At 33.1% G+C, this 16,019-nt stretch overlaps 2 protein-coding genes across 4 annotated transcripts in view; both read right to left on the bottom strand.

Annotated features, from left to right (window-relative positions):
* Positions 1-1,693: 1,693 nt before the first annotated feature.
* Positions 1,694-10,964, bottom strand: LOC126748387 (protein scarlet-like). Its single transcript, XM_050457593.1, has 13 exons — positions 10,826-10,964; positions 10,666-10,774; positions 10,553-10,601; positions 10,432-10,481; positions 9,926-10,053; positions 7,087-7,233; positions 6,786-7,027; positions 6,552-6,731; positions 3,269-3,377; positions 2,992-3,213; positions 2,551-2,686; positions 2,036-2,242; positions 1,694-1,901 (listed from the first exon to the last, which is right to left on the bottom strand). The coding sequence occupies exons 1-13, from the start codon at positions 10,826-10,828 to the stop codon at positions 1,714-1,716; spliced, it is 1,770 nt and encodes a 589-aa protein (XP_050313550.1). The 5' UTR covers positions 10,829-10,964; the 3' UTR covers positions 1,694-1,713.
* A 3,401-nt stretch (positions 10,965-14,365) lies between these two features.
* Positions 14,366-16,019, bottom strand: part of LOC126748891 (E3 ubiquitin-protein ligase MSL2) — a 28,012-nt gene continuing 26,358 nt past the window's right edge. For all 3 annotated transcript variants that reach the window (XM_050458424.1, XM_050458425.1, XM_050458423.1), the window contains one exon: positions 14,366-15,163. In XM_050458424.1, coding sequence (XP_050314381.1) covers positions 15,107-15,163 — 57 coding nt within the window. In that variant the 3' untranslated portion in view covers positions 14,366-15,106. The remainder of the gene's footprint in view (positions 15,164-16,019) is intronic.

Here is a 16,019-nt window from a genome sequence, read left to right as displayed (position 1 = left end):
AATGTGACATACGAGGGCGGTTCAGTAAGTCTTCAGAAACCAAAAAGTTAATCTTTAAATCCAAAATTCAAAAGTTATAAATTATTTGTATATTATTATTAAAAACGTTAATAAAATCGCAACAGTGTATTTTTTTGGCTGTTACTTTTAGACAGGTCAAAACGGAGTCCACCGAGTCCATGTAATAAATATTAAAAGTACTCAATAAAACCTTTTAAATGAGGTAACACAAGATTTCTATTTAATGCATTTATTCAAGATGGCGCTTATGTGTTATTTTGACATTTAGAACTGTCGTTTTTATGTCAAAATAAAATAGTGACGCATTTATTTTCGTACACTGATTTTTACCTATTCAAAAATCATAAAAATGTAAAACGTTAAAATAAAAAAAAATACTTTTTTATTAGGCCGCCATTTTGAAACGAGTTAAGATATGGGTCTAATATTTCAGGGTTATAAAGTACTCATTGAGACCTTTAAAATGAGGGTACCACACGACCCCCCTTTCTATTTAAAATTTTTTCTCAAGATGTCGCCCAGCCGCCATCTCGGAATTTACAACTACCTAGTTTACAGTGAAAAATAGTATCTATAGACCAATTTACTTATGCCAAGTTTCAAAAATTTTTTTTGACCCGTTCAAAAAATAAATGGGGGGGGGGGGACTTCAAAGAAAAGCACTGTATATCAGCGGCATACCATTTTTTTCTTTAAAAAAATTGAGATCATCACCCGTATGCGCGGTAATGGTGAACATAAAATTCTTAATTCCATGTCAAAAGTGCGCGATAACTACCTCTTAAAACCCTCCAAATTTCATTTGCATATCTCGACCGGTTTCAGAGCAATAAATAAATCGTAAATTTTTAAGAAAAACTTTACCCGTACCTCGGAAAACGAAGCATTTGTGGACATACGTTTATATAGCAAACTGTCATTATTTTTCCATGCAGAGTCACCTCCTGAAATTTGTCGCACTTATTTACTAACACCCTGTATATAGAGCCACTGACCCCAAATTATCATTGTTTGGACTTATTTACCTGCAACGATGTCCATCCATTGTTTTTAATTTAAATTTCATTTTAATGTATTTTATGTTTTCATTGTAAAATAGCCCTGCCGTATATAATAATATATAGGGATTTTAGATAGTTTTTAGAAAAATCATTTTCTTTTATGTCAGATAGATGACCTCTTTTGCGTGCAATCTAATAATATACAGGATGTTTTATTAAAAAACAATTTTTTTTTATCAAGAAAAGGCGCTATAGTAAGTAACTAGAGTTTGTGGAACTATATTTCCTAACTAACCTTATAGAGTATAGTGAAATTGCAGAAATGAGACATCCTTCTGGATATTTCGCAAGTAGAACGAGGAGAGAGAATAAGAGTTATACCTTGTCAACACGTTCTTGCTTTTCAGAAAGAAGAATTATGAATAACACCTAGGAATAGGAAGTAATTTTTGCTATACTTCTTCTGGTACTCTTGGGGAGAAAAGTAGTCTACTAATCAGATAAAACCTGAAAACGAGTGTGTAAGTAACTATAAACAACTATTTTTACCAATATTTTCTTGGCATCACCACAGAATTACTTTAGTATTATTAATAAGCACCCCTTAACAAAACTGCTTTATTCATTGTTTTCATCGTTTACTTTCAATTTAAACTATGTATAATACAGAAGACTCTTTATACATTTATTTTTAAACATGATACAGAGCTCTTTTCCTTAATATCCCTATATAACCTATATAACAATAAACTAAAATTAATATAATTAGGTAAAGATAGTTATTCAAAACCTTTGTATATTCACTATTCAAGCCGTAATGGGCCAACACTTCGGTTCCAGTGCACAGATTTGTTTCATTTTTAATACTATGACACTTGCCTAAAAATGGAAATTATAATTATATATCGTATAACAGTTTAAAGACTTGTTTACTTGTTTTGCGTTTCCTATTTAAATTACATACCTAAGCATGTACAAAAACTTTTTTTTTTAACAATTAGTATTATACTTACTTATTCGATCAGCTTTCAACCAAAATGTTATACATATGGATTCGAATGATACATAAAACGGCGAAAAGTATTTTATCACAGCAAATACATTTGAAAGGGTGGTAATTTTTATCCAAAGTCCAGAGAGAAGTAGGCAAATCAACTCCAATGGCACAATGAAGAGGTGTATAGACTCTATGGATGGAAACAATGCCGATAGGCATAGCCCTACAATTAAAAATCAAGTCTCATAGTTAAATAACAAATTATTAATATAGTGAATAAAATGCATGGTTTATATTATTTGTTCAGCATTCCTAATAAGTTAAAATATATATTCTTTAAATTTAACATTATTGATGTTAGGTATTTTTCATTCGTGTAGGTTTAACCCCAGTGAAGGGTGGGGGTTATTTTTAAAATTTTAGAGGGGTATCGAGGGAGGTTTTGAACTTGCCTATTTATAAATAAAATTAAATGCATTTTTTCATTTATTCTATTAACTATAAGTTGATTTCATTAAGTAAAAAACTTACCAAGAGCAGAACCGCCTAAGGATGCTCCAAACAAAATTGCATACATCTGCCAAAATAATTCAATACCTCCAAGAAATGGTAAACATGCAAAATAAATGATCAAAAATCCAAATGTGTGTACGATACAGAACGGTAGCTAAAATAAAAATTACGTTAATATGCAGTATAATCTCTGTATAATCTTTTTTAAAATGGGTATAGAACTAGGACGAATAAATAAAACTTATTTTTCGTACTAAATTGACCAAACAGTTTTGGTCAACCCCCACCAGCTTTAATAATTGCTTAAGAATTTATAATCATAGTTTTTTTTTATACACAGCTACTAATAAAGTTTTTGAATGTTTTGGTTTACAGCTCATCTACTGAGAAGGGAAAACTTCGTATGTTCTTCCTGATTAATATAATTATAAGCTAAAACTTAAATAGTAAAGTACAAACCAGCGAGAGTATTTTAGATAAAAAATATGGCAGCGGCTCATAAAGGGTTTTTTCACGAATATAGATATCAATTTCCCCTGGAAAGATATATATCACATTATACATTTGGTAAAAAATCAACTCTGAAACTATAAGTAACAAGGCTCCTTGAATGTTCTGAACACTACTTGAGTCGGTAATCTGGGTGCTGGAAAATGTTAGTCCTATTATGAGTGCGGTCAGCTAAAAATTAAATAGTCATCAAACCGTTATATTTTGCAACAAATATTGAACTTACCAAAGTTAATGAAAAACTAATAACGTACTGCCTTAAATCTCGTGCCATACCAATCATTATTCTCCAGATCATCCAGGCGAGTACGAAAAAGAAGTTGTTTTGACACTGCCTAAAATTTATTCCAAATAAGCATAAATATTTCCAATTGTAATTTTTTTTTAGCTAGGTAAGATGAGATAAAAGGGACACGTATTGTACACTGTCTTCTTATGGTTTACTACCAACTCTCGTTGCTTGGCTAGGAAGCTTCCTCGAGAACTGAGTCATCCAGGTTGTTGTTGATAGACACACCTCGCAGAGATTTCAAATTAACGCTGGTGTCTCACAGCAATGCATCTTGTCCCCTACCCTCTTCCAATTATATATCAACAACCTTCTGGACAAAACATCTAATCCAATTTACACATAGGTGTCGTCCTTTAAGTCGCTCAACCAGATGAATGTACCAGTCGCCAGGCAACAACTATTGATGCCAACTTTAACATCATTTTGGAGCGAGTTTAATGCAGCTAAGACTCAGGTTGCTGTATTTACAAAGAAGGCTGCCTCTGCCGCCCCAAGCCTTATTATGTCTGGGCTTACTTTGCCGCTCTCTTTGTCAGTTCGATTGTTAGGTCTGGAGGTTGGAAGTAATATGTCTTGGCATGATCATGTAGCTGAAGAAAGACCACGGAACAGATTATAACGATATACAAGGGTCAGATTGGTCCATCTTGTGAGTATTGTTCTCACAGATGGAGCTCTGCACCCAAACATACATTTAGACTGCTTGTCCATTTAGAAGAAGGTTATAGACCTTATAGGAGATCCAGCGGTAGCTAGAGGCGTGGACACCTGCTCTAGAAGAAAAATGGCAAGCCTGGCTCGGTCGTATACTTATCGATACCATCACGGTAAATGCTCTTCCAAAGCCCATATCATTCCACCTAGAGCTATTCACGCAACTACTCGACAGGCAGTTGTGACTCATGAATATCGAGTGCATTTGCAGATGTCTAGAAGGTCGCTATATTGGCTCCTTTGTAGGCGAAGTGTAGCTGCTTTGTAGGCACATATTTCCAAACATTATACTTTTGTAGCACTTGCGCTCGTGATACTCGAATACTCTTTTGTGCCAGTATATTCCTTAAGAAAAAACCGTTTCATTATAGGTTTACACACCCTTTATACATTATTATATAATTAATAAAAGTAAAAATTATAATGCCTAATGAAAGTTTTAAAATATACGTAGAAATCCCCGCCACATCTTACTCACAAGTAAGATATATTTTATAATATTCACGCGCAATATTCATCTTATTAATTATGCCTTTGTGGAATTTTGCAAATATACTCTTTTAGAGTAAGCTACAGGCTTGAAGCATTCCTATCGTATAGAATTTAAATGGTGTAAACCTAAGCACGATTAAAACCTGAAAATTTTGATAAACTACACAATGAAGGCCTTATAACCAACGGCATCTTGATTGTAGTAGAGTTATTTTTTATAATGATTAATTTACAGATAATATTTGCATCCTTTACACGGAAACCTTGTTAGAAGCGCTCCGTTAATTTAGTCGATGTTCACATCCTATAGCTACTCTTTATTTCGGTTAAGCTAGAACCTCACTACCTGTTTTTAATTATTGTGGGGTTTTAATATATTCACTGACCTTCCCTGTGAAACATAATCTAATTTTCTAGCTACTTGGGCTCTCTAGGTAGCTAGTGATTCATTGTTCTTTCATTAGTGTATTAAATAGATAGTACTAATGTAGGAATAGTAAAATTTCCTTCTCGAAGATAAGATTCAGCCGCAAAGACTAACCCGAAGAACAGTGCTATCGAGTTTCGCGTCAATTAATATATATACGTGTTTTCTCAGGAAAGGATACATAACGATATTGAGTTTTCCTGAAATGATCTTTCGTTAATGCACTCTTTTCTCTTAATTTTTTTCCCAAGGTCTTTTTTGCCATTTAATGGAATGGAATGATGCAAGTTCTTTCCATCTTGGAAGGTTGCTGGATATTCGTCATTTGAAGAAGGGCTTGGTAGTAGGGGGCTGGTGTGCCGTACTTTTAAGAGTAAGAGACTCTTACTAAGTTCTAAATCCTGATCGTTAGCAATTGCCGTCTTATCAGTCGAGTAGTTAGTCTGCAAAGTCTGCAGACGAAGTTCAAATATAACTTAATTTCAAGAATAGAAAAAGTATTAATTTTCCGCAATTGTATGTACATGTATTAGTAGTAAATGTGTCCGTAGCCGATCGAGAGTTCTAGCCGTGACACTGGTTTCGTGGCGTCAAAATTGAAGCCGAGATTTGGTGGCGCACGCCGTACAATGGAACGACTAAGTGGAGATACCGCGGGACCTAATATTTTACATTTTACAAGATAATATATTTTTTTTATTATTAAGTATTTTTAGGTATATGATAAATGTTTTAAATGTTTTAAATATTTTTTTTTTATTTTTTTAATGGAAAAATATACAAAAACGGTGTTTCAAATTCGTCTACCCTCAAAATACGAAAATGGATAATTTACCCCCAAGTTGCACATTATTTACTTGTAAAAGAATATGCCATATAAAAAAATATATATATTATATTTTATGTGGTTTTGAAGATTATCGAAAAAAAAACAAATTTTCAAAAACTTATTCTTGACACTTTTGTGGGTTATCTTGGTTGCTATGGGAAAGTTTTTGCATTGCTGTATTACTTTTTCGTAAAAATGTTAATGCCGAAAACAAAATTAGGTAGGTACCTACGCCAAATTTTTGTTGCTTATTTAAAAAATCGAAAATTTGAATGATTCCGAAGATAATAAAAAAAACAAAAAAAAAATTTAAATCCATTTTAATTTTTTCTGAGCTTAACAGGAATGCCGCAAGAGGTAGGCATTATTCTAAATAAAATTATGATTGTAAAATGTAAGTTAAAAATAAAATTGTTAATTTACCCACTTAATTAAAATACCGAATTTTTATTCTTTTTAAAACTCAAAGCGAGTATCAAAATAGTTTGGTAGTTTAAAATTTTAAATGCGTAATCTTACTATAAACTACAATAATAACTGCAGTAAAATATTATTTCGAATCAACGCAAAATATGTGCCCCAGCGCGGAATTTTTGCCATCGCGATGCGGTCGTCGCCTCGCATGATTTCGGCTTCTGTTGTGAGGTATCGATGGAAGCGGGGATAAGTGTCCAGACTAGAACTATCGATCGGCTACGATGTGTCCTCCAACAATTTTGGACCTATTGTAACATAGATACGAATATGTATATTACCTCTTCCTTAAAAGTAGCCCTGTATAATCATGCTCGCTAAATTGTAGTTTCAAACAATAGTCTGTGTTAAATTTTTCTATCATTTTATCAATCTTGTTTTTTCCGAATTTACTTTGTTCTATTATGCAATTGATGAAAAAGTCTGCTGGGTTATATGATGGTGGACATATTAAGCTCTGGCTAAAAATAAAAGATGATGGATGAAAAAAAAATTAAATATACTTAAAAAATTACCTTTCGAAAAAAGAAATTGCGTTTTGCTTTGAGCCTTGAAACACAACTTTGCCGTTTGTTGACAGCAAAATTATAGTATCGAACATGTCAAATAGGTGAGAGGATGGCTGATGCACTGTTAAAAATACAATTTTACCAGTCATGGCAACGTTTTGCAATATGTTTATTAGAGATACTGCACTAAAACTATCCAGTCCAGTAGTGGGTTCATCGCAAAACATTATATAGGGTTCTAAGAGTAGCTAATTAAACAAAAAAATATATAATTAATCACATAAATATGGTATAAGGATTTTCTTACATTTGAGGCTAATGATAATTTTCTTTTCTCACCAGATGATAACTGTTCGATTTTCTGGCATCTCAGTGGTTCGATGTTGACATCTTTTAAAAGATTGTTTACTGTTATTAACCGAGCCTTGTGTGACTTATTTAAGCACATAGCGGCCTGAAATAATTAGTAGAATTTCTATAACACGCTGTCAACCGGGGTTATATCGGACGATGTGGTTGTATTTCAAATTGCGCGCGCTACAGATGTTAGGGACAGTTCGGTTACTAAACAAAAATATCCCTAGATTAACGGATAACCTACCAGTCGTACATGTTTCGCGATCGATTAGAAAATCAAGGTAAGCTGACAGAAAATTAATCAGTATTAATTTTCTGCTGGTGAGCATTCTGACAAACTCGGGAGGCCCTCAATTTTGTCAGTAAGTGAAGAGCGTTGGATAGTAGATGCCATGACTACAGCAGGAAAATTCGGATATCCTTTTGAGAGGCAAGCAATCAATGACTTCGTGCGCCATTATATGAACAGTTAGGGCGTAAATATACAATGTTTTAACGATGATAGACCTGGTGATGACTGGATTGAACACTTTATGAACACACGACTAAAGAATACTTTGAGCACTTGAACGAGAGAATCCAGGAGGTTTCACCCGAAAATATTGTTAATATGGATTTAACAAACCTAACAGATGATCCCGGGGAAAAACTAGTTTTTATTCCTTGTGGAGAGAAGCATGCGCGAAGGATAATGGATTTTTCCAAAATGTCAACGTCTGTTATGTTTGCTGCGGCTGGAGATAGCACTTATTTACCTCCATACGTTGGGTACAAATGTACAAACCTCTACCCAGACTGGATAGAAGGTGGTCCCGCAAACACGCAATAGAACAGAACACTAACTGGATGGTTCGACACTCCATGTTTTGAGGACTGGTTCCTTAAAACAGCCCTTCCCTATCTGCGACGAAAGGAGGGCAAGAAGGTTCTTATTTGCGACAACCTGGCAAGCGATCTTTCCTACCGCATTATCAAAAGTTGCACAGAAAACAATATTCGGTTTTTTTCCCGAAGAGTTTGACACACCTATATCAGCCTCTGGACGTTGCAGTATTTGCACCTCTAAAACGGGTGTGGAGAGAAATTCTGACCGAATGAAAACGGACTCATAAAGGAGTTGTGCCAAAATCTGTATTTTCTTCGCTGCTGAAGAAGCTTCTGGAAAAATCAAAGGATAGCATGTCGAATAATATACGGTCTGGTTTCCGAGCATCCGGCATGATCCCATTTGATCCAGAACAAGTTTTGAAAAGGATTCGGAAACAACCAACAGGAGGCCCAGATGATGCAATAAGAGCGTCATTTACAGAAGTGATGAACGCGATTATGTTGTCCCTTTGGATCAAACCACGACTAGACCCAAACGTAAGTCGAAAATTAACGTGCCGGCTGGCAAATCGGTGGGTCTTGAAGACCTATGCGAAGTGATACGCCGACTGTATCTACCTCTCAAGCAGATATCATTAATGAAAACGCATCAAAGTCTCCAATAATGATACTACAAACTCTGCGATCTTTTTAGAAAATTATATTGTTAACGACGACTCCTCGTCTAAAGTGCCGGACGATGTATCCCCTTCAGAAGTATCTAACATTAAACTTTCAGTAACCTGTCATATTACAAGAAGGCGGTTGTGCTATAGTTAAATTGTTGTACAATGAAGGGAGCAAGAAAGAAACGACCAAAGAATTCGTTGCGCATATTGAAAAGAGTGCAAAAAGTTATATTGATGTGAATTGCCTTAGATCCTATAAGGGTCACAAAGATTCTTTGTTTTTCCGGACGTTGAAGACAAGATCAAACTTGAACAGGTCCACAGTGTTTTAACTGCGCCTAAAATCCATCGCGGTATTTTTGTGTTTGAAGGTCTGCAGTTACAGAGTTAAGGGATTCAAGTAGGTATACCTACCTACTTGCGTCTTCAGAATGTTATTTTTCTTTTCTTATCTAATGTTTGAAGTTTTTCTGTTTTATTTTTTGACGTTCCTACAAGATTTTGTTTTATGAATAAAGACGTTTATTTCCATTTTATCGATTTTTACTACATCACCCTGTATCCTTAACCCTAGGTACATGATATAATTTTTTTTTATTGTTAGATAAATTTGTTTTTAACCAATCCTATACCGGATACCAGGCTCAACGCGTATTTTTTCAATGTAAAAATGGAATCGTCCGATATTCCCCCAAAGCTGGGGTTATATCAGACGTCCTTTAAAAAAATAAATAAATATAATCGAGACAATTTTTAAAATATTTTTTTTGATGTACATATGTTTACTAGGTTAACTTTTTATTATAGAATGCATTAGTTAGCATTAATTTCGTATATTAAAAGAAATACAGACCGATAATTAAAAATATGGTCCTATAAAACCCCGGTTGACGGAATACATAATTTTGCCATGGGCTTTTTAGAAACGCTGTTTTTATGTCGCCTTTATAGCAATTACTAAAAATTGCTGATAGACGTTCTTATTTCCTGGGTGGAAGAACATCCAAAATGCAATTTAATTTATATTAAAGTTTTATGTTCTGTGATCCTTATCGATGTTCTACCAGTTTCGCCAATTTGTCTCTTACATAATTGCAGGAAATAGGCATTTATCATTAACTTTTAGTAACGACTCAGAAACAAGTAGTATATCAGGATTATATATAGAGTTTATTCTTTTTCTTTTGAGAGACATCCCGAATTTTAGATAATAATACGTAAACTATGCAAAATCCTTGGTAACCACTTTTCTTTAAGATAACTATACAATAGCTGAATAGAAATATTATTTACCACAAAATTAAGATGTTCTTGGACCGTCAACGACTCAATAAATATGTCCTTTTGCTGCATAAATGTAGAATTGCTTCTAAGCATTTTGTCACTGATAACCCTGCCATTTAGCCGTAAACTGCCTTTACCTAAAAGAAAATTCATTAATTATTTCAAAGGCATATTTTTGTAAGAAGTGTAGCCTTGGCTTGAGCAGTCAAGAGTCCGTCCGACTGACCGATAGTGTAAACAACTAGTAAGTGTCGAGCATGCTCGATAGATAGAAAACAGAAAATAGGTTGAAACGTGACAACTCGCAATTATTTACAGGAGATTCTTAAGACTTTTTAAGAAATGAGAAAAACACTATGAAGAAAAGTCTCGCAATTGTTAAGTGGGCCAAAAGGGTCATAATATTAGATTAAATTAAAATTTGAATTAAGTGATACTTCAGCAGAAGTATATTTGTGGATTACAATTAGAGTTTATAGACATATAATTTAATTGAAATTTAAAATATTATTTACCTTTTCGTTGTCCTGATAAAAGCGTAAGCAATGTAGTTTTGCCACAACCGCTAAAATAGCATGTCATTTGTTTTGTACTCCAATAATAATTAATTAACAGTATAAATTAAATAATTAATACCTGACTCCTAATATGGCAATCACAGTGCCAGAAAAAGCAGTACCTGAAACTATTAATTAGGTCATTAACACTTATTGGTTTAAAAATATGAAACCATGAGTGCTCATAATTACCATTATCAATTATAATCTTTTTTCTCTCTTGGTTTCGGCAACAATATGATGAACCATGTTTTTCGTATACAGAGTAACTAAGATTATTCCATGTTAACACAAACTTAGCCTATAAATGAAAAAAGTTTATATTCTTGGTTTTCATTTTTATTACACTTACCATTTTTATAAATATAAAACTAAAATAGTACACATTAACACGTTACGTTGCATTTGAACATATCTTATCTCATAATACCCAAATCCAAGTTAAATATATATAACATATGCAAACATATTGTTGTTTACATAATATTATTAAACTATATATTTAAAGTAAAGATGATAATAACCGGTATTTAATATTCGAGTCCTTTCAGGAGGATTTTGTTGTACCAAGTCACTAAAAAACCAGATGGAGATGTTACTCCTGTAACTCGTAGTCTTAAGGTACCATTGCATCTTCTGAAACTAAAGGGCCTTACTTAAGTGATATTCTTCCGGAAGCAACTCTTACTGATCGTTGATGTTCTTCTACTTGGTCAACCTTGATTTTCTTGTGTCGAGGTTATTGACCATCATAAAAGCTAGGAATGGAAGTTCCGATCCACAAAAAAAAATCTGACTTTTGTGATAATACTAATATATGAGAAAACCGTTACAATGTCTATATTGGAGCTTCTGCCGGATGTCGCTTCATTATTGACAATTACACTGGAACAACTTACTTAAATATTAATATAATTTAGTCATTCATAGGATAGATTATCAGGAAAGTTACATGCTACTAATCTGCCTATTCAGCTACCTAAAAATATTTTTCTTCCATTGAGAGTTAAATCGCATAGGTTTATTGGGACACTCCATAAGCTTTTTCGCTTCTTCATGGCAGGGCCAACAGAAAACCAAGGAAGGAAAGTGAAGAAAAGAAACATAAGGGATAACGAACAGGAGCTCTGTCCATTAAGTTTCCGGGCTAGCTTTCATTCTTTGAAAGTATATCGACTCGGATTAAAGTTGTATTAAAGTCCAATTCAGAGATCTATTAGAATCTTTGATGTGTCGCAGATGTCGCACTAAATAGTCTGTGCGCCTATGTCGTATTTATTGTCGCATGATATACATGTTTAAATGGCTAAATTTTATATAGTTTATCTATGAAATCATTTAAAATATACGTAAAACCCCATGTTTTACCCTATTTTTTTTTTCGAAAATGTCAATTTTTAGAAAAAAATAATATCACAAGAAAATAATATCAAAAAATTGACCGCTGACTAAAATCCAAGCATCTTACACAATATTTTAAACACTCACAGACTTCTCACCTCTTTTTAGCCAGTCTATTAAACAAAGATAAAACACCTGCGTTCTGATGACTGACTGATTGTGTATCTCTCTTTATGCCACTGATTTTGAGGATTACGGGACCGTACCCAAATAAATTTTTGGGCTGTTTTTGTATTACTTTCGTCGCGTTTTTAAAGCGATCTTTAAGAATAGGTCTATCGCCTTTAAAATAGTGTTGTTGGATGGGTCTATTACCTTTAATGGGAGAGATGTTGGTACTAAATGTAGAGATGGGGTTTTCATGAGTAAGTTTTTATAATAATGAATTATAATATGTATAAATTTAAAAAAACAATAATAAAGGACAGCATATAATGATGATAACCAAATAATGATAACCACCAATGCCTTAATCCACAGAATAAATGGGCCTAACTAATTTGTACCACCTACTCTCTCATCACTTATTATAAACACCCCACTGATGGCGCTAAAAACTAAACTTAATAAATTAAAATTTTTGGTTAAACTGATTTTACGTACTTAAATCTTATCTTTAAATTAAATATTATCTTGCTATCAACTATCCTGAAGTTTTAGCTTCATAAAACTAAACCCAAAAATCCCGAATAATAAAATTTTAAATACAATTAAATTTTAAAGCCGGACCTGTGCAACTTTTCACGCTTGAGTGACTGGAACTAAGGTCAGACGTCTAACAAAATAGTACGTGGGCGTCTGAAGTCAAATTTTACGAACCAAATATTAAAAAAATATGTTTAAAACATTTACTTATTTAATGGATTGATTAAATATCGCTTAGAATATTAATTTATGACTCTTTTCACATAAAATTTTCCAATTTAAACATGCATGCCATGTGACAATACAAGCAACACCGGCACACGGACTATTCGCGGCACATCAAAGATTCTAATAGATCTCTGAACTGAACTTTACACAGGTAGTTTATGCATCCTTAGTGTGGATGCTATATTTTTCCTCCAAAATTGGAGTTAATAGAGCTGATTACACAAATTGGTTATTTCCTGATGTTCGTGATTCCTCATGTATTTTTTCTTCACCTTGCCCTTTGGTTTTCTGGTTGCCCTACCCTGCAGAAGCCAAAAGGCAGAAACACGTGTCGCCAGTTACCATCTTGTTCTGCTTCCCGTCGTACGGAGTATCCCGATAAACCTATTCTTTTGCCAGTTTAAATATATGTATTGCAATTCCATTTTTGTTCATATTATCTACTATTAAGTTATTGTTAATTTTAAGTTGTAATCTCCGTTCTTAAATAAATAAATTAAAAAAAGTTATCTTCGTCATGCCTCCATTTAACTGGCAGATCTGTAACAAGTGACTTTACAAATCAGACTTTTTGGACCAAATACTTATTTGATGCTGCCTTTGGTTCCATACGCAACCTATATCTATAGACTAAGTCGGCTAAGCTTATAAGAGTACAAATATACCGGGTGTCCGGATTTAATATCGCGGTGCTCGATTGCGACTAAATCTTGGAACGGAAAAAACCTTTAATAAGGAGAATTTTAATTAAGTTAGTTTAGTAGCACCCTGTGCCAAAAAAGCGTGGTACATAATTTTTTTTTTAAATGGAACCACCTATATTTTTTTCAGAACTGGGAGTCTCTTTCCTTAACCCCTTTTTACCCTAAAATGCGACGTTGCCTAGTTATTAATAGTTATAATAAAGAAATTTTAATTTTTACCACCGACCTTGCCAAAGTCCTTGCCTAAGTTCATTTTATCTTTCGAAATTCCAAAAGTTATTTTTTTATACGAGGTGATCAAAATCAATCAGAATCAATAATGATATTTTCAATTCAATTTTCCGCTATTTTTTTTTAAACGGAACAGCTGACGGAACCTGTATTCATTCATTTAAGGCAAGCTTGTTAGCATCAAATTGAAGATAAAAATATGCCAGTTCCAGTTAAAAAAAAACGCAAAATTAAATTGAAAATATCATTATTTGAGTAACGAATTTCATCAGCCCGTATAGAAAAAATAAATTTTTGAATGTCGAAAGATAAAATGAACTAAAGCTAAGAACTCTACATAGATTTTTAACAAAAATAAAAAGCGTCGGTGGTAAATATTAAAATTAAGTGATAAATTGATTTTCGTGAAAATTTCTTTTAATTGTTAATAACTAGGCAACGTCGCATTTTAGGGCAAAACTAAATCAATCAAAATAATTTTAAAAAGTAGCCCCTCTAACTCAATTAATATTCCCCCTATTAAAGGTTTTTTCCGTTTCAAGATTTAGCGGCAATCGAGCACCGGGATATTAATTTAGATTTTCCTATAATTGGGTCAGTGTAATGACGAGAATATTGACCTGAAAGGCGAATGAAACTAAATTTAGTTATTGCAAAATATTTATTAAAACTAAACTCCTAAATATTTGAAAACAACATTATTTTTCATCTTTGGCACAGTTACAATGAGTATAGTCCTATAATTACATCTTACACTCTTATATCCTATAGAACCTCATGATCCAGTATTTGGATGACACGTTTGTTCCAGTAGCCAGCCCAAGAGGTTTGTAGTTTTTTTTTTAAATTGATATTCGTAAATAATATCAAAAACTTTGTACTTAGGTGTTAGTCCCTGTATTAACCATAAACATTTCTTGAACAAAACTTGACCTAGCCTTACATTTAAAAAAACGTTACACTAAAACAAAAATTTCTTAAATTATTGGACAACTTTATGAGGATCCTTTAAACTGAAAGAGATCGTGGAAAGAGGCCGAATTAAAGCAAACAGGAACTATGATATTTTGTTGGTCGCATTTTAATTTTTTGTTTACTATGGTACTAGAAATTAGAAAATACTTTTACAATAAGCTAGGATAAGTTAAAATCAATTTTTAAGTTGTCTTAGTAATACAGCGCTAAAAATTAAATGGCGTACATATACATATTTGTAAATCTAAAATTTTTACTAAAATAGAGAAAATAAATATATAAAACATTAAATAACATGGATCGAGTAAAAAATATTATATATCTACAATAACAATAATAAAATTTATAGTAATACGTTTAAGAGACAATTCATTAAGTTAAATAATAAATCTTTAATTAAATAAAATTTTTCACTTTACCTTTTCCCGGTCGCTCATTAGAGGTAAATGTTACATCATGTCTTCTTGCACAAAACACCACCCTTCTCCGACGAATACATCTTGTCCCTGTTAAGTATAGTTTTTTAGTTAATGAAATTATGCAGGGTGTCCCTTGATTAACCATTTATTTCTTAAAGGAGTAGTTATTGTAAGGATAGAGCCTTTGAGTCGAAGATACTTATAACATTATTCAGATTTTCATTTTGTGGGTGTAAGTAATTTTTCCAAATTAATGACTGCAGAAAATTATTAGGTAAGGTAAATCTAAAATATTTCTTTACAGTAATTCATAATATACAGGGTGGCCCATCAAAAACGTACCGCAAGGCGTTACAGGGTAGGAAAAAACTTTTCGGCAAAATCCAAAAATACGTCAAGTATATTTGTCAGGGGGACAACTTTTGACATAAAAACCATTTCAAAAGACTCAACCCCCTAAGCGGGGGTGATATCCCCTAATTTTTTTAAAAATAAAAATGGGAGTCAAGTGGTACCTCTTTAAAAGGGCCGTACCATTTCCTATACAACGCTGTTTAGTTTTTAAAAATGGAATAACTCGTTTAAGAAATATGGGCCCTTGAAAGTTAAACAATAATGTGTGACGAAAAATGCAAAAAGCGATTTAATGCTTACCATATTAATCAAGTAAATGCTCGAAGTGCTGTCCGCCAACGTTGATACAGTGATACAAATTATCTTTAAACCGTTGCCGAACGTTTAAAAGCATTTGCGGTGTCAGTTCGCGACATTCGATAATAATTCTTCTTCGCAACTCTTCTAATCTAGCAGTTGGAGTTTTATAAACTACGGATTTTATGTGTCCCCACAAGAAAAAATCTAAAGGACTTAAGTCGGGTGACCGAGGTGACCACTCAATTGCGCCCCTTCGTCCTATCCAGCGTCCTGTAAATCTGTAATTTAA

This window comes from Anthonomus grandis, chromosome 22, assembly GCF_022605725.1.
Source record: "Anthonomus grandis grandis chromosome 22, icAntGran1.3, whole genome shotgun sequence".
In the NCBI taxonomy this organism is placed as follows: Eukaryota; Metazoa; Arthropoda; class Insecta; order Coleoptera; family Curculionidae; genus Anthonomus; species Anthonomus grandis.
This window is presented reverse-complemented; position numbering and strand designations above follow the sequence as displayed.